This window comes from Sorex fumeus, unplaced genomic scaffold (assembly GCF_029834395.1).
Source record: "Sorex fumeus unplaced genomic scaffold, SorFum_2.1 ptg000033l, whole genome shotgun sequence".
Classification (NCBI taxonomy): Eukaryota; Metazoa; Chordata; class Mammalia; order Eulipotyphla; family Soricidae; genus Sorex; species Sorex fumeus.
In genome coordinates this window covers 4,213,240-4,240,979 of record NW_026606090.1, presented here as the reverse complement: position 1 = coordinate 4,240,979, position 27,740 = coordinate 4,213,240, and the positions used below count along the sequence as shown (strand labels likewise).

The 27,740-nt window shown below is 39.2% G+C and overlaps 1 protein-coding gene across 1 annotated transcript in view; it reads left to right on the top strand.

The window, feature by feature from the left end:
- LOC130026079 (bifunctional heparan sulfate N-deacetylase/N-sulfotransferase 3) overlaps positions 1-27,740 on the top strand; it is a 158,456-nt gene that overhangs the window by 114,864 nt on the left and 15,852 nt on the right. The window contains exons 7-11 of the mRNA XM_056116770.1: positions 6,985-7,167; positions 11,010-11,106; positions 17,015-17,138; positions 21,068-21,242; positions 26,621-26,791. Of these exons, the coding sequence (XP_055972745.1) occupies positions 6,985-7,167; positions 11,010-11,106; positions 17,015-17,138; positions 21,068-21,242; positions 26,621-26,791 (750 nt within the window). The remainder of the gene's footprint in view (positions 1-6,984; positions 7,168-11,009; positions 11,107-17,014; positions 17,139-21,067; positions 21,243-26,620; positions 26,792-27,740) is intronic.

Sequence of the window (27,740 nt, the reverse complement as noted above, 5' to 3'; positions counted from 1 at the left end):
CTGTTTCCTTTCTCCTGGTCTCCAGCGAGTCGCTCTCGTGCACCTCCAAGGGATCGGCAAACCTCACCCTTTTGACCACACTCATGTTGGGGGCCCCAGGGAGCAGAGACGGAGGCTTCTGGACCCCCAGTGTCCGTCGCCCCCGGTGTTGACCACTGTCGCCCAGGCAACGCCCATCCGGACTGGTGGGCGTGGTGCCCACGTGGTGCCTGGGGCTCCGTGGTGGGTAGAAACGGGCTGATGCTCATGCTTTGCGGCCCCGTCTGGCCACCCGCGCGAGACCAGGACGTGGGACCCGCTTGTGCCCGGCGTGGGCACAGATGGACCACGGGAGTCCTGCCTGCAGCCGTCAAGTGTCTGAGCGCTTGGCATGATTCCTTCACGCCTTCCGGGTGAGGGTCCTCTCGGGCTCTGGCTTGGTTCTCAAAGTGCTTTCTTTTCTTTGCTTTGTGTTTTGGAGAGCCACACCCAGCGGTGCTCGGGGCTGACTCGTGGCCCTGTGCCCAGGGATCACCCCGCAGTGGAGCTCGATTCTCAAGCACATCCTCGCCGGTTCGGGAAACGCGGCACTGACAGAATCAGAATCAAGACAGAGCCTCCCACTTCCGAAAGTGGGGTGCAGGGGCCTGGGGCACCTGGGCACGGTGTGCGGTGAGATGGGTAAAGGGGGGCATTGGTGCAGCCAAGCCCACAAGGACTTGCACCCACTCTTTGCTGGGGGGCTGGCACGGCCTCCACTGTTCACTGCTCTGATTCCCACAGGGCCCATTCAGTAGGGTTTTCTTGAGGTTCTAAAGAACTTTCTTATATATACTGAAAATTTTTATAGAAGAAATGAATGGAAGATTTTAAAGTCACAGAATTGAAACTACTCTTGGAAATACTGAGAAGGTTCCATTTTAAATCTCATTTTCCATAAATGCTCAACATAATATACATCTAATCAATTTCATGACTGCATGAATCAATTTAAAAGTCATCCTTAAAGTATTTTGTTGATGGAGGTTCTAAGTTTTAATATACACTCAGAAAGAATGAAAATAAACACAACATATTATTAATCACAGTGGAAAGTCTGCAGGATTTGTTCTGTATGTAGAATATAGAATAGTGTGGTTTTCTCTTATTCATGTTTTAAGTGATTGTACTTTTCCTAATTTACTATACCAAATCTTAATACACCCTTTCATCATTGCCACTTTACCTCAATAGATTTCCTTGCATATTTCCTTTAGTCTCCTAATGAATGGAACTATTATAGTCATTATGATGAAGACTATAACAGCTATTATTTCTGTCCATTCACATGACATATATTTTTGGGAAGTATTATTACATGAATTATTTTATGATCTTTTTATAGCAGTATAACTTGACACAGTGGTTTTCTTACAGTTGAAAATTCCAAGTAAAATATTTCCGTTTTTCAACCTTAGCCAACAAATACCGGTACAGTCATTTAAAGCAGAAGTTTTTCCTAATGCACATTTCTTATCATAAAACAACACAAAATGGATCTCTAGAGATATAAACTATCAAAATAGTATTACATGCTATATATCCTTTGCAAAGGTAAAACTTATTTTATTCAAGTATGCAACTGCTGGGTGTGGAAAAGGAAAAGAATATAGTCAGGATCCACACAGATATTTATAAAAGACATAATAAGGGGGCTGGAGCGAAAGCACAGCGGGTAGGGGGTTTGCCTTGCATGCAGCTGACCTGGGTTCGATCCCCAGAATCCTATATGGTCCCCCAAGCACCACCAGGAGTGATTCCTGAGTACAGAGCCAGAAATAACCCCCGAGCATCACTGGGTGTGACCCCAAAAGAGGAAAAAAATACATAATAAGGAACATAATATAATTATTACAGACAAAATACATTAGAAATGCATGTTCAAACGTGGAATTTAAACTATAAACTACTTAAAAATATTTAAAATAGTGGTCAGAGATAGTCCAGAGGATGGGGAGTTTGCCCTGCACATGACCAACCTGGATTCAATCCCCAGCACCAAATACATTAGACCCATGCCAGAAGTGACCCCTGAGCACGGAGCGAAGAGTAAACCCTGAGCACAGATGGATGTGGCCCAAAAGCAAAGAGCTAAAATAGAACAACAGCATGTTAAAAGCTAAGAGAGAACAACAAAAACAAAGTAGGAGAATGAGAGATAGGATTATTTGAAAACTGAAATGCCTCAGATATTAGATACTTAAAAGTTATTTTAGAATATCAAACTATAAGGAATACAGGAAAAATGAATGTTTACAATTAATTTCTTTTTGTTGTTTGTTTTTGTTAGGTTTCATGTTTTTTGTTTTGGTTTGGAGGCCACACTCAGAGGTGTTCGGGGCTTACTCCTGGCTCTGTACTCAGGTACCACATTTGGTGGGACTCAGGAACCATGCACAATGCCAAGGAACAAACCTGGATTGGCTGACCAAAAAGCAAGAGTCTTACCCACTGCACTATCTCTCCAATACCTATAATTTCTTTTTTTTGTTGTTTTTTGCTTTTTTTTTTTTGCTTTTTTGGTCACACCCAGCGATGCACAGGGGTTACTCCTGGCTCATGCGCTCAGAAATCACTCCTGGTGGTGCTCGGGGGACCATATGGGATGCTGGGAATTGAACCAGGGTCGGATGCGTGCAAGGCAAATGCCCTATCCGCTGTGCTATCGCTCCAGCCACCCCCCCTTTTATTTTTTGCTTTTTGGGTTACACCTAGCAATGCTCAGGGGTCACTCCTGAGTCTGCCATCAGGAATTATTCCTGGTGGTGCTTGGGGGACCATATGGGATGCCGGGGAATGAACACAGGTTGGCCACGTGCAAGGAAAACACCCTACCCACTTGTGCTATCACTCCAGCCTCACCTCCAATACCTATAATTTCTTGAGAGTCACTGTCACTGTCAACTGTCCTCCCATTGTTCATCGATTTGCTCAAGCAGGCCCAGTAACATCTCCATTGTGACAACTGTTACTGTGTTTGGCATATTGAATACGTCACAGGTAGCTTGCCAGGCTTTACCCTGCGGGCGAGATACTCTCAGTAGCTTGCCAGGCTCTCCAAGAGGGGCGGAGGAATTGAACCCGGCTCGGCAGGGCAGGCTGCGTGCAAGGCAAATGCCCTACCACTGTGCTATCGCTCTTGAGAGTAAAAAAAGGAAAGATTTAACAACCCAAAAATAAACTCAAAGATGGGATCTGAGATATGTAAAGAATAACATCTAACAGTAGGAATAAGAAAACATGTCCACATTTATCACTGTTATTCAATATATAATTGAGATTCCTAGCAATAAGATAAAAAAAAATGAAATAAAATATATCCAAACTGGAAAGGAGAGAGTCAAAGTAACACTGAAAATCCGAATATTCTAATGAAAAACTTAGAAAATAGATAAACATAAAATAAAGTATAGTGATACATAACTAATGCAAAAAACTTATGTTTCTGAGTACAAATAATGAATCAGTGAAAATAAAAATAAGGAAAACATCATAATTGCAATTACATCAAAATAATTAAATACCTTGGAATAAATTGAAATATCTGTACATTGAAAATGTAGGACATTGTTTAGTAAATAGAAAAAAATAGATAATCAGTGATTATGGGCTGGAAAAAAACAACATTGTTAAACAGACCATGTCATATAAGCAACATGAAGACTCATGCGATTTCTCTCAAAATTCCAACTGCATTCTTTTAAGAAATAGAAGCAAAATTTTGTACAAAAAAAGACCTAGGTAACCAAAACAATAGTAACCAGAACAGTATGCTACTGGATAATAAAAAAAAAGACCTCAGAGGGCAGAAATGAACCTAAACATATAGACAAATAATTTACAACAGTGGAATCACGTAGACAATGGAGAAATTACTTTAATAAAAGGTGTGGAAAACTGAACAGACACATACATAAGAATGAAACTAGATTACTAACACCACTGTCCTCCCGTTGTTCATCGATTTGCTGGAGCGGGCTCAGTAACATTTCCATTTTGATGTTGTTACTGTGTTTGGCATATTGAATACTTCACGGGTAGCTTGCAAGGCTTTGCTGCGTATATACTCTCGGTAGCTTGCCGGGCTCTCCAAAAGGGACGAAGGAATCAAACCCGGCTCAGCCAGGCTGGCTGCGTGCAAGGCAAATGCCCTACTGCTGTGCTATCGCTCCAGCCCATTACAAACACCATGCACCAAAATTAATTCTAAATGGATGAAAAACAAATCTAATACTCAAAGTAATAAAACACATAGAATAAAATACAGGAAATATGCTCTATGACATCCATCAGACTTGGAGACGTATTTATAGGTTCAACTATACTGGCAAGGGAAACAAAAACAAATATAAACAAATGGGACTATCCAAATAAAAAACCTATAGAGAGAAACTATAATCAAAGATAAGTGCATTCTACTAAATGGGAGAAGATACTTGCACATCATACACTAGATTATAAGTACAGTTGACAACAAGTAACAAAATTTTATTTTTTCTATTTTTTTTGGGGGGGAGGCACATCTGGCAGTGCTCAGGATTTACTCCTAGTTCTGCACTCAGGGATCACTCCTGGTGGTGCTCAGGGGACCATATGGGATGCCAAGGACTGAACCCAGGTCAGGTGCATGCAACACAAGCACCTTTTCCACTGTACTACATCTCTAGTCCAAAAAATCTGGTTTTAAAATTAACTGAATAGAAACATCCTGTAACAATGACATACAAAGAAGCAACAGGTACACAAAAAATGTTCATCATTTATAATTACTAATTAAATGAAAAAATAACAAAATATTTCATCAGTAAGAATGACTATTTAAAAGATATGACTGCTAACTAAAAAATATATTATTATTTAAATTTCATATGATCCAGTTATTCTACTTCTGGTTACTTACCCAAAGACCATAAAATACTAATCAGAATATATATATACGCACCATAATGTTCATCAAAACAAAACAGAATAGCCAAGAGTTTGAAACATCTTAAAGGTCTATTGATAGATAATTGGATAAAGAAGGTGTGCTGTAGTTACACAGAGGAACATTACTAATCTATTTAGACAAGAAATAGAATCCTCCTATTCATTGCAAATGGAAAGAAAAAGGAAACCATGGTATGATTTCACTCACGTAGTACCTGAATGAACTATTTTTTTAAAAAAGAAAAGAGAGATAGAAAGGGAAGGAGGGAGGGAGGGAGAGAGGGGGAGGAGGAAGGAAGGAAGGAAGGAAGGAAGGAAGGAAGGAAGGAAGAAAGGAAGATTTTAGGCTGTATAATCAAATGTAATCATCAGAAAAGAAAAGGACTGATAAATCAGATAAAGGGGTCAGATGTCAGTCACATGATCAAGAATTGTGCTAAACTTAATATACCATAGATGTTGAATTCTAATGATATATTCCTGAAGCCTATATAATGCCATAACCAAAGCCATTTCAATTTTAAAAAATCAAATGCCTATATATACCCCAGATCAACTCAACACATTGATGGCGGCACTGCAATTTGTGATAATTAGGCCACAGTCAAGAGTGAGCTATGCTGGCATCAATGTGTTAATCAAATCTACAGAACTCAAATGTATCTCATTAAAACCTCTCATGATTGCTCTGGTGTTTTTTTCATGCATTAATTCAATCTAGATGAGCAGCTTCCATATAAAGAGTTGGTAATATGTAGCACTGTAGCACTGTCCTCCTGTTGTTCTTCGATTTGCTCAAGCAAGCCCAGTAACGTCTCCATTGTGAGACTTGTTGCTGTGTTTGGCAAATCAAATACATCATGGGGAGCTTGCCAGGCTTTGCTGTGTGGGCGAGATACTCTCAGTAGCTTGCCTGGCTCTCCAAGAGGGGCAGAGGAATCAAACTCGGTTCTACCAGGTCAGCGGCATGCAAGGCAAATGCCCTGCCACTGTGCTATCGCTCCAGCCCAGGTAATATATAGCAAGCATTAAAGAGTTTTATTGAAGGAGGTATATTTGATTTTGTTTGTTTCTGGACTACACCTGGATGTGCTCAGGACTTACTACTCCTGGGGGCTCGAGGGACTATATGGGGTTCCAGGGATCAAACCCAGGTCAACTATGTAAAGTAAGCTTTACTCCCTGTATTAGCTCTCCAGCCCCTGATTTTGGAAATGGTACACTAAATGAATATGAAAATCCCTTTGCGAGTATGACAAATATTTGATATTTTAGTAAAAACAGACACAGTCTTGTCATTGTCTAATAAATTGTCTAATAAATGCAAATCAGAAATAGTTAATGCTAATAATGATAACTGATTATATCATTGCTCTTATAAATCTGCCTTGTAAGCCAAATTGAATATATTCAAATTCTAAAATTCTAACCTTCCGGGATCTTGTTTCCTCCAACCATGACTAGTACACACATAACATGAGGCCATTTCAGGTGAGAATATTCAGCATCAATCTCGTTCTGCCAACATGAATATTAGGCAGTTGGACTTACTTTTTATTATGAAACAATGAAACACAAGTAAGAATACTCATCATCTCTTGCAAATAGATACTGGGGATAAGTCCAAAACTCAACATGTCATGAATTAAAACCCCGATGATTGCCACTAAATTCCTCTTTTGCAAACCACAGCACCCAAAAGGAGAAAGAGAAGAAAAGGGAATGCCCTGCCACAGAGGCAGGGTTGGATGGGGGGATGGGAGGTGGGAGGGATACTGGGATCAGTGGTGGTGGAGAATGGGCACTGGTGGAGGGATGGGTACTCGATCATTGTATAACTGAAACCCAAACACAAAAATTTGTAAGTCTACAACTGTACCTCATGATGTTTCACTAATAAAATTTTTTAATTAAAAAATAATAAATAAATGAATAAATAACCCAGCACGGAATTGAGAGAACCTCGCATTGTTAAGATTGCCCTGCCACCTAGCGTTCGAGAGCTTGTTTACACTGAAGTGCATTCATCTCCTTCAGATCAGCATATTCATGACCCACCTGTCCAACTACGGAAATGACCGACTGGGACTGTATACGTTTGTAAACCTGGCCAACTTCGTGCAGAGCTGGACCAACTTGCGACTTCAGACGCTGCCTCCTTTACAGCTGGCTCACAAGTATTTTGAGCTCTTTCCTGATCAAAAAGACCCTCTCTGGCAGGTAAGACTGATTTGATAATTAAATATTCCCACAAACATACTTAAGAGCTTTGTGAGATCATCTAAATCTGGAAAGGACAAGTATATTGTGATGGAAGTATACACTTTGCAACTCTTTTTAGATTTAAGAATCAATTTCTTCCTGAATGTAGTTTTACTGATGCAGATTGGGCAAAATTCTCCATTCCTGTGCACATTAGTATTAATAAGGGGCCTGGGTGCATGGGTGAGGTAGAGATTGTATATACGTCTCGGAAGGTAACACAAGGACAATAATAACCAAACTTGGAAATGTGCCTGTTAAAGAGACAGTACCAAGGCAATGGTACAGTAGTGAAAGTCACTTGCTGTGCACATTGATCACCCAGTTTCGATCCCCAACATCCTACATGGGGATGTAGCCCCACTAGGAGTGGTTCCTGAGTGCAGAGCCTGGAGTAACCCCTGTGCATCACCAGGTGTGACCCAAAAAGAAAACAAAAAAAATGTTTGCGGGCGGAGAGACAGTACAGTAGGTAAGGCACATGGCTTACATACAGTTGACCCAGGTTCGATCCCTGGCATCCCATATGGTCCCCTGAGCACTGCCAGGAGTGATTTCTGAGTGTATAGCCAGAAGTAACCACTGAGCATTGCCAGGTATGCCCCCCTCCCAAAAAAAAGAAAACCAGAAAAAACAGAAGACAGGGTCGGTGGGAGGAAGTTAACACTGGTGGTAGGATTAGTATTGGAATATTATATGCCTGAAATTCTAACTCAAACAACTGTAAACTACGATGCCTACTAGTAAAATTAAAATAAAAATGAATATCTGGAATTATGAAACTCAGTGAAGGGTTAAGTAGATGCAGATTTCTTACAAGTTACATAAGAGATCCATTTTCAAACTGCAACAGATTAAAAGCACAAAAGACAGCAAAAAACAGTGTGTTAGGCAGATAGTCAGCTGATTGACCAAGAGCACATCCCCTTCTCTCTATTAATGAGATGACAGTAAAGGTCTGAATAACAAGAGTTCTTCCAGAACAACAGCCCAAAAATTCAGAACTGACAGCTGCCTCTGAACCGCTGAGTACATTAGTGGTCACAAAATATTGGAGGCCTTCAAAAGTATTAGTGTTAGTATAATTTCAGACATGGATAAATTGTGTCATGGAAAAATCATTGATTTAAAGAGAAAATGTCACATAAATATAACATGCTTATGTTGTTCTCTGCATATCCCAGATTTCAAAGCTTAGACTCTTGTACATCCTGGAATTGTAGAGATGGAACTCAAACTAAATTAATTATTACATGAGCCAGGGAAGTCATCAATCTTAGAAAATCCATGGTGCTGCCCTTGTGTCAGACTGGGCTCCTTCTCTATATTGGCACATTTAATCTGGTAACTGCCCTATGTAACAGGGCACCATTATGTCCATGTTTCAAGTGAAGAACAGAAGCACAGACAGGTTGAGACATGCCAGTTCATCACACAGCTAGCGTGGGGCACAGTGGACATCAGTCCCAGAACGTCTGGGTCTAGAAACAACGTTCTTAATCACAGTTCTAAGTGATGCTCAAGAATGACTGACAGAGCAGAGATATGACCATGACAATTTTGGAACAATTCAGTTCACATCGCAGGCTGAACTTGCAGGAAGCTCTGGCCTCTATGGTCGACTCAATCCGCTTTGAACCTGAGCTAATTATCTCCTGAACACAAGCAAGATAGCCCTAAGGTGAGACCTAACAACATGTTTTGTAGGCAACAGCAGTTTAGGAACTATGGATACTTATTATTTTTCACTTGGAACAGACACAATTTTTATATTTACGACAACAAAACATCGCCAAATATTAGCCTCTGAAAAGACATGATTTTCCTGCTAATTTATTATCATAAATCTAAAATCAATTTTGCTTCAGGTGACAAGTTGAAATGAAATTTCTTCCAGAACAACAGCCAAAAAAAAGTGCCCCCTTGAGTCAGAAAGAGGGACTGACATAGAAGGACTGCACTTATATGTGTAAAACAACATAACATGAGGCTGACACCTAAGGATAGTAGATACACGGGACAGGTAGGGGAAAAGGCAGATGGAATAAAGAAGGGATCACTAAGAAAATGATGGCTGAAGGAATTGGTCAGGATGTCGAGATGTGTGCAGAAAGTAGATAAAGGACAAAACATGATGACCTCTCGGTGTCTGTATTGCAAACCATAATGCCCAAAAGTAGAGAGAGATTATGGGGAACAATGTCTGCCATAGAGGCAGGGGGAGGATGGAAAAGGAGGGGTATACCTGGGATATAGGTGGTGGGGAATGTGTACTGGTGAAGGGATGGGTGTTTAATCATTGTGTGATTGTAATCCAAACATGAAAATTTGTAACTATCTCACGGTGAGTCAATAAAATTTAAAAAAAAAGTGCCCCCTTTTGTGTTAACATCTGTTTCTTGTTGAAAATATGCAAACAACTTATTTAACTGCATGAATCTACTAATTGGACAGAAACAGAAAGCTGTCCACTTTGTCTATTTCTGAAAAAGTATTAAATGATACTGCTAAGTCTTTACATAACATGAACTTTGCAGTAGAAAGTGTATATTCATCTTATATAGCCATATTGGTTTCAGTACCACAGACGGAGAAAATAGTCCAAAGGTAGCAATTTAGTTATTATATCATTTCATTTATTTGCTGAAATTTAATATTTTTTAGCCTCATAGTCTCCAAGTTATTTTTTACCTATATATTTGCTGGCATTTAAAGACAGCTAAAGGTAAATTGAAATCTCTTTATATAGTATTAGTAAAGCTATATCTACAATCTTCTGAAGTACAGCAGCAAAGTTCAGATACTTTGATTAAAAAATCTGTACTTTGATATGGGTATGGTGTTGGAATCATGTGCATGAGAAACCAAAAGCAACTGTATTATAAATCATAGTCTTGATTTTAAAATAAAATAACATAAAAATTAAAAAATCTGCACCCTACAGCTAGAACTGTTTAGAACTGTCAGGGTTGGAGCAATAGCACAGCAGGTAAGGCATTTGCCTTGCACGAAACCAACCCAGGCTCGATTCCCAGCATCCCATATGGTCCCCTGAGCACCACCAGTGGTAATTCCTGAGTGTAGAGCCAGGAGAGACCCCTGTGCATCACCAGGTGTGACCCAAAAAGCAAAAAAAAAAAAAAAAGACTTAAAACTGCCAACCATGGAAACACTTTTTAACCATCAGTGCTTATCTTACTGCTTATCCGTAGCAAGAAGAAGAAAGCATGCCTGCTAACTCCTCTGGAGGTAGGCAACTTCAAGGCAAAAAAGGAACTGTTATAGAGCTCCTATGAGGACTCTTTAAAGATTTAATTTAAAAGGAGAAACCACATAGTATTATTATCTTTTTTTTTTCTTTTTTCACTTTTGGGGTCATATTCGGCAATGCTCAGGGGTTATTCCTGGCTCTGCACTCAGGAATTACTCCTGCCATTGCTCAGGAGTTATGGGATGCTGGGGTCAAATCCAGGTCAGCTGCACGCTAGACAAACACCTTACCTATTGTACTATCACTCCAGCCTTCGTAATAGTATTATCTTTTAGGACACGTGTGTAATCATTAAGACATAGAATCCAGGGACTGGAATGACAGTAGGGTGTTTGCCTTGCACACAGCCGGCCCGGGTTTGATTCCCAGCATCCCATATGGTCCTCTGAGCACCGCCAGGAGTAATTCCTGAGTGCAGAGCCAGGAATAACACTGTGCATTGCCAGGTGTGACCCAAAAAGGAAAAAAAAAAAAGACATAGAATCCATATGCCAACAAAACGAAACCTCTCTATTAATCTCTCCTTTAGAATCCTTGTGATGACAAACGCCACAGAGACATTTGGTCTAAAGAAAAAACCTGTGATCGCTTACCAAAATTCTTGGTAATAGGACCCCAGAAAACTGGTGAGAACTTTTGGTGTTGTAATTAATAAAACTGTGCAAGCCTTCTGGTAACTAAATATTGAGTTCCTGTCACAATAAGTTCTCTATCTCTATAACTGCCAATGAACAAATAACACATTGCAATGGAATATATAACATAAAACAGCATGTAAATTTAACATGTACAATGTTTTGCTTTGAGATCTTATAAGTTTCTTTATTACTATAGTTATGGAATTACATAATATTATCAATATTCATAATACTGTAAGAAATTATTCCTGTAGCTTATTTACTTCTTGTAAGTCTGTGCTCTTAAACAATTCAATCTCCCGATCTTCCCTTCCCTGGCAATCATCATTTTACCTTTTTTTTATGAGTATGAATTTAAAAAAAAATCCATATATCAGCAATATATAGTCTTTTCTTCCTCTGAATTTTCCCACTTAGCATAACATACTTCAGATCCATCTATGTTTCTGCAAGTGGCAGGATATCTTGCCATCTCATGGGTGAATAATATCCCATGTGTTACTCCCTATCAATTTTTTTTCCTATCAATTTTTAACCCATTCCTGCAGTAACGAGCACTTAGTTTATGTCTAGAGCAGTTTAAATGGCTGCAATAAACATGGAAGTAACTATATATCTCTTTGAAATATATCTTTAATTTCCTATGGGCGTGTAAACAGTAGGGTAGCTTCTGGATCAGATAGTATTCCTATTTTAATTTGTGAGGAATCATAGGAACCACCAGGTTGATTTCTGTAGTGGCTGAACAAATGTACCTTCCCACCAAATTTGTGACAGCTCCTTTTAAGCACATCCTATACTGCTGTCTCTTCTCTTCTTAATGATAATCTGAAGAAGGCATCTTATTCCTCACAGCCTCTGATTAACTTGATATTGTACATAAATATTTGTTTAACAAAATTAAAAGGATAAAATAGACGGAATATGGTTTGAATATTAAATATTTAATACTAAGCATTAAATATGGTGGCAAATTTTTTCCCCAGATCTTAACTGTATTTACTGATCAAGATCTTAACTGGAGTGTTAACATTTCTAAATTCAAAACTAATCGTATATTTATAGTGACAAACAGAATTTTGTAACAAGTTGAGAATGACACATTTAAGTACCTAAAAATCTTTACAATAAACACCTTTCAGGGAAAATAGCCCTCCATGCCATCTTCCTGATGTTATTTTTTTTCTAAATTTCTACAGATGAGTAATTTCTAAAATCTAAATAAATTTCACAAATGCAATTCCTAAACAGAAACAAAACATTGTGTAAATTGGGTATTTATTCATAACCAGAAAAATATTTGTACCTTTTCTTAAATCTGTGTATATTTTTCCATAACTACATTATTTCCATATGAATCAGTATTAAAATAAAGCCCAGTGGGAGGCTTCATATGCCATACATTAAAATGCTGCATCATTCTTAGTAAGTTATTTTGGGCCTTTGGATTCTGGCTCCCATTTCAACCATAGTCCTTCCTAAGGGACTATATTCCATCTCTTCATTTTTCTAGTAATCAGAGTGAATTATACATAAAGCAAAGAGACTCTGGCCTCAATTTTCCTAGTTCTATATGCAAATATCAACTTGAAATCAGTAATCAATGATAAATACTTTTCCTGATCTATTTCACTTGCCCTTTTCTATTTAAGTCAAGATGCATTTAGAAAACCACTTAAACTGAAGTCCCTTCCATGGATCCCCACCGTTGTCTCCCACTTTGTCATTACAGATCACATCTCTCAAAAGTTGGCATATTAAGTTTGCTTCAGAAAACCCTGCAGGAAATGCTGTGCTGTGCTAGATATGCAGACAATTTAATATCATGGTTAGATGGCAGAATTATTACTTGTCATCTTAAACTCAACTGGGTTTCCAAATGTTTATGTAACACTGTATATATGACATTTGCCTTTGGACGAGAAATTTTTATTTCCTTTTTATAGTAACTGAATGTTTTCAAGGAGGCATATTTTACATGATAAAACTTGCCCATTTTGAGTTTGATGAATTTTGGAAATTGTACACATTTGTTTCACTACCATATGATAAATACTTTTCCTGATCTATTTCACTTGCCCTTTTCTATTTAAGTCAAGATGCATTTAGAAAACCACTTATCATATGTTTAACATACAGTACAGTGCTGTCTCCTGAAACGTATCAGTGACTCCCTTTACAATTGATTTCCCCTCCTTAACCTCAGCCACAGGTAACACTCTCTGTCACTATCGTCTGGCCATTTCTAGAGTTACATATACATGGAAATATAAAACATACCATCTTTTGTGTCTGACTTCTCTCACCTAAAATAACACCTTTTAGACTCACTCATGTTGTGTTGTGAGTAGACATTTTGAAATTGATTTTCAAATGGAAAAACACTACTAGTTAGATTAAAAATAAATAGCTTCACTTTTAACTTTTTAATTTTTTAAAAAGCATATTTTCTGAATAATTTTTAACAAATACATATCGACCCAGCCAGATCAAAATAATTCAAATAATTCTGTGTTGAAACTGAAGCTTATCTATGGTATCAGAATATGTATGGCTCTAACTATATAGTTGAGTTAGAAAACTTGATAGAAAAAAATATTGTCGGACCCAAAAGCATACCTAGGTAAAAAGAGTATTGTGAAATCACCTCTTAACTTTATGAACACTAATGATTTTTTTACTGATGATGCAAACAATTAGATGTATCATATTTTTCTATTTGTCCATAGTTACTATGTACATACCAAAAGCACATAAGGGTGTCCCTTACTCCACATCTTTGCCAACATTTGTTTTCTATTTTTGTAAATTTTTTTTTGTATTTTGTATTTGTATTGTTTTTGTTTTTGTGTTTTGGTTTGGAGGTTTTTTATATTGGCTACACTAAGTGCTGATGGATTGCCCAGGACCCCTCCTGATAAATAATGACTGGCCAAGAAGTTCTGGCAGTTCTTAGGAACTCAGCAGTGCTTCAGGGGGTCATGCTGATACCAGAGATCAAACCTAGGGCATTATGAAGACTGGAGTGATAGTACAGCGGGCAGGGTGTTTGCCTTGCATGCAACCGACCTGGGTTCTATTCCCAGCATCCCTTATGGTCCCCTGAGCACTTGCAGGAGTAATTCTTGAGTGCAGAGCCAGGAGTAACCCCGGTGCATCTCCGGGTGTGACCCAAAAAGAAAATAAAATCTAAGGACTTCTGCATGCCTGGCACATATTGTACTCCTTGAGCCAAGTCCCTGGCTTATTTCTTATACTTTTTGTAATTGCCACTCTAAAAAGTATGGAACTCATTGTGGTTGCTATCTGCATTTCCCTGGTGATTAGTGATGTTGGGTATATTTTTCTAGTCTTTACTACCTGTATATCTCCTCTGCTTAAAAAAAATCTATTTATATCCTCTCTGCATTTTTATTTTTATTTTTTGAGAATTTTTTTTCATTAAGTTGTGAGTTCTGTATATATCTGGTATTAACACCTATCAGGCTATCAGGTATATGATTAGCAAATATTTTCTTCCATTTGGTAGGTTACCTTTCCATGCTGTTTATGGCTTCTTCAGAAGAACAGCTTCTGAAGCTTATGCAGAAGCTTCTTAGTTTCATGTAGACCCATTTGTTACCTTTGCTTCTGATATTAGATCCAAACAATCACCACCTGAACCAATGTCAAGAATCCTGCATTCTATGTTTTTTTTTTCTAGGAGTTTCATGGTTTTCTTCTTATATCCAAGTCTTTTATTCATTTTGAGAACATTTTCGTGTACAGTTCATTCCTTTATTCTTTAGTTTTCCCACCCTAAGGTAAAGGTAAAGGCCCTCCCGTTGATCGTCGATTTGCTCGAGCGGGCCCAGTAACGTCTCCATTGGAGACTTTGTTGTTACTGTGTTTGGCATATCGAATACTCTCGGTAGCTTGCCAGGCTCTCCGAGAGGGGCGGAGGAATCGAACTCGGGTCGGCCATGTTGGCCGCTTGTAAGGCGAACGCCCTACCCGCTGTGCTATCACTCCAGCCCTTTCCCTTCTCCATCATATACTCTTGACTTCTTTTTCATATGTTAATTCACTATATATTAATAGATTTATTTACAAACTCTCTCTACTACATGTCTGTTTTACACTGGTTTTCTTACTATAGCTTTATTGTACATTTGAAATCAGGGGACTTGATGACTCCAGGTTTCTTGTCAAGATTTCTTTGGTTAGTCAAAGCTTTTCCTTTTATTCCATACACATTTTAAGATGGCTTACATTACCTCTGTGAAAAAACCCATAAGAATGTTTATTTCCTAAGATTTTTAGAATTTTGTTGGTAGTATGGCCACTTCAGCAATTCTTCCAACATGAGCATGGAATACCTTTCCATTCTTTGTGTCTTCTTCAGTTCCTTTTATCAGTATCTTAAGAGTTTTCAGGCCAGAAAGATAGCACGTTGGGTAATTAAGGTGCTTGCCATGCATACAGCCAACCCCCAGAATCACGTATGATTCCCTAAACACTTCTAGGAGTGATCTGGGAGCACAGAGCCAGGAGTAATCCCAGAGCATAGCCAGGTGTGGTCCAAACCACCACCACCTCCTCTCCCCGCCAAATAAAACATACTTTATATTTTTTTACCATATATATATATATATATATATATATATATATTTCACGCCTTTGGTTAAACTTGTTCACAGGTATTTCACCATCTTGGTGATGTTATAAATGGAATTATTTTTTTCCTTCTGATCCAATGTATTTCATATCATCTGCAAACAGTGTCAGTCTTATTTCTTCCTTTCCAACTTAAATGTTTCATTTCCTTTTCTTGCCTAATTTGTCTAGTCAAGCATCCAGTACTGTGTTCATAAATATGTAAACATTGTCACTGTTGTCGGGGTATTAATCTTTGATACTAAGCTTTCCGCTTTCTCCCTCCCTGTTCTCTGTGGTCTTTCCTTGATTCCCACCATGTTGCAAACTGCTTTGCTTTCTCTTGTAGCAGAAAAGCTGAGCGGTTGCCTTATCTTTATCATGTAGGCAACAAAACACTATAGAATCCACGACCCTGCTTGTTTAGCGTGATATCTTTGACCCCGAATAATCATAAGTGTATGGATACAGACACCGGTGACAGTGACATTTTCTATCCCTTAAAACGCAAATGTACAAATTATGCCATAATAGAGGAAAACAGTTTGTCCTAAATATAGTAAACAATTTTGACACTAATTTTTTATTAATACATTCAAACTTAAATTTATAAAATATTCAATTCTGACTTATATTTAATGAGCTGTTTCTAAACCCTAACGAAATACTAGAGTCCAAGTATAGATTTGTAATGCAATAATTTATATAAAATATTTGTTTCATTTGTGTACTGTTTATTAATGTAAAAGTGTTTATCTTGCATGCAGTCAACCCAAGTTGAATCCCCAGCACCCCTGATGGTCTCCCAACCCCCACCAGGAATGATCCCTGAGCAAAGAGTCAGTAATAAGATCTAAACAGTACTAGGTGTGGCCTCCAAATTTTAAAAAGTAATAATCTTCAAAAATAAAAAGTCTTTATATCCTCACTGAAAGACTGTGAAATAAGCCAGGCAGATAACTCTTCACTAATGAAGCCAAGATGAGAAACGCTAAGTGCCAAAGTCACAGATCCAACAGTTGATTAGCCCATGGTAAAAACCCAGCTCTCCCAAATCTTATTCTTTGCCTCCTCTCCTCAACTCACACTAACTCCAATTTTTAGAACTTGCTTTCTTTTAAATGCTAATTATCTGCTCAATTTAATTCTAGTGTTTACATGTTTGTATCACTGTAATATTTCATTTATTAATGGCTTTGAAATGAGAATAGTAAGACTCTGTTTCATTTCATTAAACTCTAACCCTCTGTTGTCTTTTCAGGTACCACTGCTCTGTACTTGTTCCTGGTTATGCATCCTTCCATCCTTAGTAACTCCCCCAGCCCAAAAACCTTTGAGGAGGTACAGTTCTTTAATAGAAATAACTACCACAGGGGGATTGATTGGTAAGATGGGTTATTAGTATAAATCTAAAAGTATATGTACTGTACACAGCATAAAATTAGATTATAAACGTTTAAGTGTGTGGCCACAAAGAAAAGTTAACTTTTGTGCCATGGAACTTGATTAAATGACATAAAGGGGTAAAGAGTATTCATCATGAGCTTTTCACAAGAGAACCATATATTGTGCATTAATAAGCATTGATGGTGATCACAGACATGCCAGAAAAATTCTGTAATCCCCATGAATTTCATTCCTCTGTAATCTTAACACTCACAGTTTCTCTAATTGTGTACTCTGAATTAATATGATATTATGGGGGGCGGGAAAATATTCTGAGCAGTAGAACACATGTTTAGCATACACAGGGCTCAGCTCAATCACCAGAACTGCCCAGTCCGACTGGCCTCCAAATGCAGCCAGAATTGAGACACTCTCCACTGCCAACAAGGGTTAAACTGTCAGACAAGCCCAAACCCTCAAGCGTGACCCCGTAGCCCTGGATCCCAGCACCACTAATGGTCGCCTCTCTTAAAAAATAGGGACCGAGATTGTAATACATGTATGTAACTTTCTAATTTAGTTTGGCACAAAAGGTAAATAGAACTAGAAATGTGTGTGTATTTCATGGAAAATGAAAGGTACCAAAAAGCTATGAGCAATAACGCAGAATTTAATTGTTAACTTTTGAATTGAAATTCACTCCATCACCCCATCACCCCATCACTCCCTTGTTCATCGATTTGCTCGAGCAGGCACCAGTAACATTTCCATTCATCCCTGTGCTAATGTAGCCTAATATTGGCTACATTTGGGGGCATATTGGGGGCTCTTTCAGGGTCAAGGGAATGAGGACCATCGTTGTTACTGTTTTTGGTATACCAAGTATGTCACAGGTAGCTTGCCAGGCTCTGCCGTAAATTGAATTGAATTGAAATTAGAAATACATATCCTGTGTGATTAAAAGTTAAAAGATATCAAAGATACATAAAAATAGTAATAATTGTGCACATTTTTAGGTTAAGAAAAAAGATATTTCTAATGTGCTGAACTAACTTTGGGAGCTAAATTAGCAGCATGACTAATTTAGCCATTGTTGTCAGTTACCTTCAGACAAATTTTTTAAATACTAATAACAAAAAAATGAAAAAATTGATATTATAATATAACATGTTTAATCATAAAATATAGAAGCCTTGCCATTAAGGATGTTGTAACTATTAATCCTTTCAGTAATTACTTGTGGGTAGTCTAAATGGAAAGACAAGGAAATAGGTTGAGTATAACTTAGGTGCTGAAAAGAATTTACCCATATTCTAATTGTTGTTTATTTAACTGTCAATACTTCAACACAGTGCTCATTATTAGATATGTATTTTAAATTATAGATGAAATACTCAAGAAGCTATCCACTACTTTAGTTGTTATTTGACCACTGAATCAAAAAACCATAGACAATGTACAATAGAATAAAATTATGTTGACACCAGATCTAAAAGGAGTCATTGGAAACTGCTTTAGAAGTAGAGAAAATAATGCAGTACTTGGATTCTCTGAAACTTACAAGTATCTGTGGGAGTAATCAATTTTTTAAAAAGCTTATTATAAGCCAGTCATGTGTATAGGCTCTATAAAAGGAAGAAGCAGTCCTTAAGAATTTTACATGGAGATGACATAAATAAGGAGAAAGCTAAAAAGCAATTAAAGATTTTAATTATAGCTCCAATTAAAAACAAAAGAAAACACTCCAAGTGCAAACACTTTTGACTGACAAATTATATGCTTATAAAAGGCAATTAACAGAAATAACAAATCATAGTTACTGCAAATGTCAATCTATTAGCAATAATTATAGCTTTGTTTTCTATGATATCAAATGTATTCCCAGTCCTCAGATTGGCTCGGTTCTCTCAGAGGAGTCAGTAACTCAGCAGTTCCTTTCGGACCACAAAATAACCAGATCATATATGTCAGCATTCCATATTCACTGACAGAATCAACCCAGGCACAGTTCATTCAGACTCAGGGATCTGCCTTTCTTGAAGAACTGGAGAAAACCAGTGTCGCCTTAACTTACGGGCAACCTAAATATAGGTTTAGAGGAAAAAATGGAACAGACGAAAACTAGAAAACTCCATCTTTGATTAAAACAAAAAATAGCTAAGATTTGCAATCAGAAGATCTCAGGAAACTATTTGATTCTTGCATACATAAAAGGTTTTATTTCTTGGATGGAATTATTTCTTCAATTACCTGGGGGTACAGCAGAGGGTTGGGATGGTGCATGGAAAACCAGAAAATGCTATTAGTGTTTTGATCTTGAAATGTCTTATCAGTCTCTGAGTAAAATCACTTTAAAATACTCAGGGTTGGGGGCAGAGTGATAGAGCAGTGGGTAGGGCATTTTGCCTCATATGCAGCTGACCGGAGTTTGATCCTTGGCACTCAATACAGTTCCCAAAGTATGCCAGGAGTGATCCCTGAGTTCAGATCCAGGAGTAAGCCACACCCCAGGTATGGCCCAAAACACAAATGCCCCCTCCTCCCCCCAAAATAATCTATATGTATGTATGTGTGTATATACTCAGGGTCAACTCAAGTAACAAATACATATACAGAATAGCAAATGTCACATATTCTAGGTCAAAAATATCGCTGAAGTGTGTAGAGTTAAAAAAAATATGTAAGTGAGCCGATATGTTCAAATTTTCCAGAAACATGTGTGCATCCCTTTCCTATCAAAAGGATGCCACTATGACATGTTACCAACAAGGCAATGCCCAGAAAACATCAAAGTATTTCATTTCTGCCTTGACTCTCAATTCATTGTTTGGTGTGCCAGCCAAATTGTCCAATATTTTAACAAGAACCCTAGCAGAAGCTTTAACATGAAAAAAAAGCTACACATTGCAAAAAGGAAGTTATCACATAAATGATGATGCATCTTGCTTAGAAATTATGAGAAATCTTGATTTGGTAACACTTATGAGTTGAGAAGGGTGCAAATCGTGGGTGAAGTCATTATTAAAAAATATAAGAAATGCTAGAAGTTAAATTTGTATGCTCTCTCTTAAAAGGCACCTTTTCCAATAAAGGAAGGCACATACTGCTTCAGAAACATTTATTATCATATACTGAACTACTTTGTATTTTACAACTTTTGTACAGATGGGTCATTATGCAAACCCACTCTGTTTTGTACTTCACTCTGCTGGTGATTAGAATTTTCACCTCATTTGAGGATATGGGACATGATCTTAGGATATTTGATAGGTTTTGATGTACTTAAGTATATGTACATACTCTTAAACTTTTATCATTAAAAACTATGACAAACTGTATGAAAAAATAAGCAAATAAGCAATGTTCACATCAAATATTATATAATTTGATACTTTATTGCAGAATATCTGCCAGCATAACACAGTAAGGTGAACAAAATTATTTTGTTTATGATAAAGTAAAAATGTTTTGTCTAAACTTTAAAATTCCTTTGAACTGAACTAATTAGACTCTGTTGACCTAATTTTCATTTTACTTGGGTACTAATATTTTTCTCTGTGAAATGTTTCTGCATTTAGACATACTTTTTATAATTATGTTGATTATATTAGTTTAATCACTAGTGTCTATGTTTTTGATACTTCCCACACAACTTTTTCCAGACACAAATGTAACGGTATGTTTTTGATACTTCCCACACAACTTTTTCCAGACACAAAGTAAAACAAAAATAAATATATTTGTAGAAGATTCTCAAAATACCTATTAGTGTTCTATGTGGGGATTTTTTCTTACTTCATGAGGCAAATGCCACAAAAAAAAGGCTTCTGCTTAGGAAACAAAATATCAGTGGGACACCTTTAATATCTTCAGTCACCAGGTTATCAGTGTAAGTCAACATCTTACTTTTAAAATGTTCCTTTATTAGGTACATGGAATTCTTCCCTGTTCCATCCAATGTGACCACTGACTTTCTGTTTGAGAAGAGTGCCAACTATTTCCACTCAGAGGAAGCACCTAAAAGGGCAGCTTCTCTGGTTCCCAAGGCCAAGATCATCACCATCCTCATTGACCCTTCGGACCGAGCGTATTCCTGGTACCAGGTAAAAAAAAAAAATCCCAAGCTGAATCCGCAGGCAGAGCAGGGAGAATCTGCAGGAGGAAGGGGGGGTTTCGACAGTAGCCATCACCTCTGGTTTAAGCAAAAATGCACTAGCTCTAGCATCTTTGTTTAGTACTAAGAACTGGCACTCATCCCTGACCAGTGGGCCATCACCTCAGAACCCTAGTTTTAAAGTTCTATAGGAGTTTTTTCATGTAGAAAGAATTGCAGTTCATCTTATGTGGATTTTCAAGTCTTATATTTTCAGGGTAATTTTTTTTCTATGAAGAAATTAAGGTTTTCTTAAGTTCCTATTATACTCTGTTCACTAATTTATACAATAAAACATGAATATAATAAAGAGATTATATTTAAAACAATATTACATATTTGTATCTGTATTTTAATATTCTGAAAGTAAAATGTTATCAAACTTTTAAATCATTTTCCATCCAATATTGGACAACATAGCTCTTATCATAATCTTATGAAAGAAGAACGTGATTGATTTTCTAAAGCAGAGGAAACTGGGTTTTTGGGGAAAGGATTAGATGAGCCGGAGAAGTAATATGGTGGTAGGACACTGGCCTCATATGGGGCCAGCCCAAGTTCAATGTCCAGAACCACACATGGTTCTCCAGCCACCTCGATTCCTGAGCACAGAGCCAGGAGTAAGCACTGAGCACCTCTAGGTGTGGCCCTACCAAAACAGAACTAGAGAATAAATATTTCAGGCTTGCAGGTCACAGTATGCTTCTGTGGCTACTCCACATCAAAGGCCACCACAGAAAATATGAAAATATGTAAATGAATGAGGGAGGCTGTGATTCAATAAAACTTTCTTATAAAAACAAATGGCATTCTGATGCACATATTTTAAGACAGGATACAAATGTCACATCTTTGTCAAAGCTTTTGCTAGCTTTCCTTATTAAATCAGTATTCCCTTCTCTGTTACTATGACACTTTCCACATTCACAAGTAATTGTTTTTGTTTTCAAATCAGTGCCCTTTCCAGACATCGACTGCTTGAGAGTATTCACTATCACTATCACTATCCTCCCTTTGTTCATCGATTTGCTCGAGCGGGCCCAGTAACGTCTCCATTGGAGACTTTGTTGTTACTGTGTTTGGCATATTGAATACATCACAGGTAGCTTGCCAGGCTTTACCGTGTGGGTGAGATACTCTCGGTAGCTTGCCAGGCTCTCCGAGAGGGGTGGAGGAATCGAACTCGGGTTGGCCATGTTGGCTGCATGCAAGGCAAATGCCCTACACACTGTGCTATCGCTCCAGCCCTTGAGAGTATGAATTAAAAAATTTATAAAATAATTTTGTGTCTTATTCCCCTGACCCTGAAAGAGCCTCCAATGGGACACCGTTGGGATGGATGAGTAAGGAGAGGCTGCTAAAATCTCAGGGCTAGGACAAATGGAGACATTACTGGTGCCTGCTCGAGCAAATCAATGAATAACGGGATGACAGTGATACAGTGATAAAATAATTTTAGTGGTAGGCCAAATTTGGAACAAATGAGCTCAAATCAATACTCATACAGAAAAAAAATAAGAATAGCAAAACTAAATATAAGGGGGGAGAGAGAGAGACAGAGACAGCGAGAAGTAAAGTGCCTGCCATAGAGCCATAGAAGCAGGCAGGGGATAGAGGAGTGACTGGAGGGTAACTGGGGCCATAGTGGTGGGAAATGGACACCGGTGAAGGGATGGGTTTTGGATCATCGTATGACTGAAACCCAACCATGAACAGCTTTGTAACTGTATCTTACGGTGACTCAAAAACAAACTCTAAATATAAGAAATTTTTATCTGACCTGGGGAGATAAAGACTAGAAACCTTGGCAGAGAGATGGGGAGAGGGTACACAATTGCCCAGGACCATGTGATCCATTCAGCACCACCAAAAATGAGCCAGGAGTTGTTTTTAAAAAAATCTGGGGCTGGAGAGATAGCACAGCAGGTAGGGTGTTTGCCTTGCGCGCGGCCGACCCGGGTTCAATTCCCAGCATCCCATCTGGTCCCCTGAGCACTGCCAGGAGCAACTCCTGAGTGCAGAGCCAGGAGTAACCCCTGAGCATCGCCAGGTGTGACCCAAAAAGCAAAAAAAAAAAAATCTACCCTTGAAAACCTAGTCCATCTAAATCCCATTAAGTCTCTTTCTCACACACTCACTGCCATCATGTTTCTGGTGTTAGGAAGAGCCTGGCATAGACATAATCACCTTGAAATAGATTAACAGAACCTAATTATGATATATATCAAATGTATTTTGTATTTCATAAAGTCTTTGAAGGAATAGGGATGGGGAGATGCAGAGACAGTATAGTGGATAGGGTGCTTATCTCACACACGCCTGACGAAGGTTCAGTCTCCGGCACCACATATGGTCCCAAAACCCCTGCCAGGAGTGACCCCTGAGCATAGGCAGATAAGGCCCAGAACCACCCCCTAAAAAGGAAGGGGGGACTGCAGCAATGATATAGCAAGTAGGGCATTTGCCTTGTATGTAGTTGACCCAAGTCCAATCCCTGGCATTCCCATATGGTCTCCCGAGCACTGCTAGAATTCCTGAGTGCCAGGAGTTACTCCTGAGAACCAGGAGCAACCCCTAAGCATCGCTGGGTGTGAACCACAGAGCCCTCCTCAACACCCCCTCCAAAAAAAAAACTAGAAAATTTCAATAAAAATCAGTCACAATTAAATGCAAAAACAACACATTTAAGAGTTTATGTCTATAGTCTCCCTAGAACCTGTAGGTATCATCCCTTCACTTTTTAGTTCTGAAAATGCTTTTCCTAGTGTTGTTTTCATCTGTTTCCAAATTATTTCAGTAATACCACGTACAATGTGTTGTTCCAAGGTTGATCTGAAGATACATTAATAAATGTGCATACAACACTCAAGCTTCTTTCAGCCTGCCTGGAGAAATATAGGTAGCTAAATAGATAGATGACCAGCATCCAAATCAGGAAGCAGTGACAGAGTGCTAGAGATTAATAAATTCCATCTGGTATAGAACGCCAAGGACAAGAAGTTAGGAGCATTACTTGGTTATAGTAGAGGAATCCAAGTACCAGAGAACCACTAGGTGTTTCTCTAAAAAAAATAGGGGGAACCTGGACAGAGGGAGATTTATGTGAAATGAAAATGGGACTATTTTGCAGGGCAGAAAGCACAGGTTTACATTTACAACGGGGTTGCTGGCAGGTTAAGGCTGGAAAGCAGACCAGGAGCCTTGGAAACTCAAAAGTTAAGATCAGTGTGGAATTCTTTGTTCAAAAACCCTTTTCTGAAACTGTACCTTGGCTGGGAATGATCTCTGTTCGTCCAGGAAAGTCATCTACCCAAACTCAGATCGCCAGGCAGGAGTAGGGCGGTGGACTCCCAGAGGTGGGGCTCTGGACTGCTGAACCCCTGACAGTGTGCCATGTTTGAGAAGACAGTTTTTTTTTACTTTTTTTTTATTAGTGAAACACCATGAGGTACAGTTATAGACTTATAAATTTTTGTGCTTGGGTTTCAGTTATACAATGATCAAGTACCCATCCCTCCACCAGTGCCCATTCTCCACCACCACGGGTCCCAGCATCCCTCCCACCCCCCAACCCCCCTGCCCTACCCTGCCTCTGTGGCAGGGCATTCCCCCTTGTTCTCTCTCTCTTCTTTTGGGTACTGTGTTTTTCAAGAGAGGCATTGAGTGGCAATCATTCTTGGTCAGCATGCTTCTCCCACCCTGGGAGGATCCTCACAACACCCTTTATTTGGTGCTCTCTTCTCTATCTGAGCTTCCTTTTCCCCTAGCATGTGTGGCTGGCCTCCAAGTCATGGAGCAAAATTCCTGGTACTAATCTCAGCCATTCCTGGGTGTTAGTCTCCCATTTTGTTGCTTTATGTTCCCCAGATGAATGCAATCTTTCTGTGGAGAAGACAGTTTTTTAGCAGAGACTCCCACTGCTATTTATCAAAAGGCGTTTTCCAGGTTTTTCAAGAACAGGTTGTCAGGGAAAGGCTTCCTGGCTGGAAGCAGTGGGCAGAGGTCACAGAGAGCAGATGGGATCTCAGAGAGGCAGGATGAAAATCCTGGATGGGGACAGTGGGGAGAGGAAGGCGGGGAGGGGGGGGCAGTGAGGAGCCCCACAGAAATGAACTGGGCTCACCAGTCATGTCAACCCACTAGGGCGTCTCCATCAAAACTGGATCATTGTATAACTGAAACCCAAGCACAAAAATTTGTAAGTCTACAATTGTACCTCATGGTGTTTCACTAATAAAAATTTAAAAAAAAACAAAATAGAACCCAGTGTAGGTTGTCTGGTTGTATTCTGAACCCTTTGCCTTTGCTACCAGATTTCTTTGCCTTTGCTACCAGGTTTCGGGGTGTGTGTGTGGGGGGGGGGGGCTTTATTGACTCCAAGAGGAAGAAGAAAAATTGGAGCTTGGCAACCACTTAGCCCCTAAAAAATTGAGAACTTACTAAAACAAAATAAATAAAGGTTTCAAGATTGCAAAGCTAACAAAATGTCCTAAATATTTCAAATAAATCACTCCACAGTGGTAAAGCGCAGGTCTTAACAAAACCTAGCAGAGTTTGTAGTAGAGTGATTTGAATCTCAATTGCAGTGAATTTGCTCTTCAACTAGATGTGGTAAACATCCACAAACCCATCACCAAGCCTGAATATTTATCGGTCAATTTCGGGGAGAGCTGATTTCTTCCAACCCAAGGGCTTGAGCCGGTGTCATTAGGAGACTCTTTCCTATTTGGGCTGCTGCTTTCTGCATTTTCTGCACAATAAGTGACTCTGATTCATCACAAAGGTTACCATTAGGTAAAATAATCTTGGCTTTTAGATGCTAGGGAGGCGATGATAAAAGCTGTGGACTTTGGATAATGTACATGTGAGAGTGTGCAGTACTTCCTTCATTCAAAATAGCTGCCAGGGCTTCTCTAATCTAAAACCGCATTACGAGATGGAGCGAAGCAGCGGGGCACAGCCCGCAGAGTGCTTGTGCATTATGGAGATTTCACGGGAGGTGACAAATGCGGCGCTGATGGTCTGAAATGGGAGTTATTAATGCAACTTTCAGAAGTTTACTTTCAGAATAAAACATAGCAGTCATTGACTCAGTACAGCTGGTTAAGGAATTCTAGCAATCTGCACGTAGGGCTCGGTCACGGAAGTTCAAAATCATCCCTCAACGGAAGCCAAACTTTTACAATTCTGATGCCCCAAGCCAATATTTTGATTTCTTTAGTAATGGCAAAACACATTCTCCAGTGTGGGCACTCATCACGGAGACTGGGTTTGGGTGACATGTGCCCATGGTTCAAATGAGCTTAACGAGCGACCTTCTCTTCACAGCATCAGCGATCGCATGAGGACCCCGCCGCGCTCAAGTTTAGCTTCTACGAGGTGATCTCAGCCGGGCCGCACGCCCCCTCGGATCTCCGAGTCTTGCAGAAGAGGTGCCTGGTGCCAGGGTGGTACGCCAGCCACATCGAGAGATGGCTCATCTATTTCCCGCCCTTCCAGGTACCAAGCCGGTCACGTACCTCACGTTACCGTCTCTTTCAGTGGATGGGATTGTCTCTAGATAAGAGGAGACTTTTACTCATTCGAACATGACCAGCTTTTAGTGTTTAGCTATAAAACATGAGAGTGCAACGAAGAATAATAGATGGGCGGGGGTAGGGGGCCGGGGATCTTGTTTTGATTTTCTATCTAAAGGCATTTTAGACTAATTTTCCAGCTGTGCTTCCCAGGGCCTCCCCTACGGTGCCATATGCATCACAGGCTTCTGATCTTAGCCTCAGAATAAACTCGAAACCCTTTCAACCAAGCATGCCAAATGTTCTTTTACTTCACTTTTAAAGGCCATTATTTTAAATGGTCCTTGACCCTAAAGACCATTTAATAACCCAAGTCAGGCAAATATTCTTTTACTTAATTTTTAAAGGCCATTATTTCCCTCTGAATCACCTTGCAGATTTTTCCTAAGTCCGATGTTTTCCTTGACTTCCTGCTTCTCTCCTCTGCTTGGCATTAGAGCCTGCACTGGAATGCAGGGCGCTGCTCTTTGGACAAGTGTCACGTCCCCTCTCATAGAGTATCTGGCTGGAACAGAACCAGATACCCATTCCTCTTGCCACAGTGCTCATTCCCAGCTGGAATTGGCTCTAATTTTGGTATTTTTGGGGGTACTTTTTTTTTCAATTTTTAAATAGGGACCACCATCTGGTGGTGCCAGGGTGACCCATGGTCACTGCTAGAGAGCTCAGTCAGGTAACAGGCCTAGGGATTTGCTGCTGTGTCTTAAAAATGTCAAAGGTCAACTGATGGTTCCAGGATATGGGGGGTAGGTGGGGATGGGGCAATGCGGAGAAGCTGGGAAATGAAGCTTCAGAGATAAAAAATCAGGGCCTAGGCACCACATAACAGTATTTCCCAGGTCCCAGTTTTAATACCGTTTCTGTTTATAGCT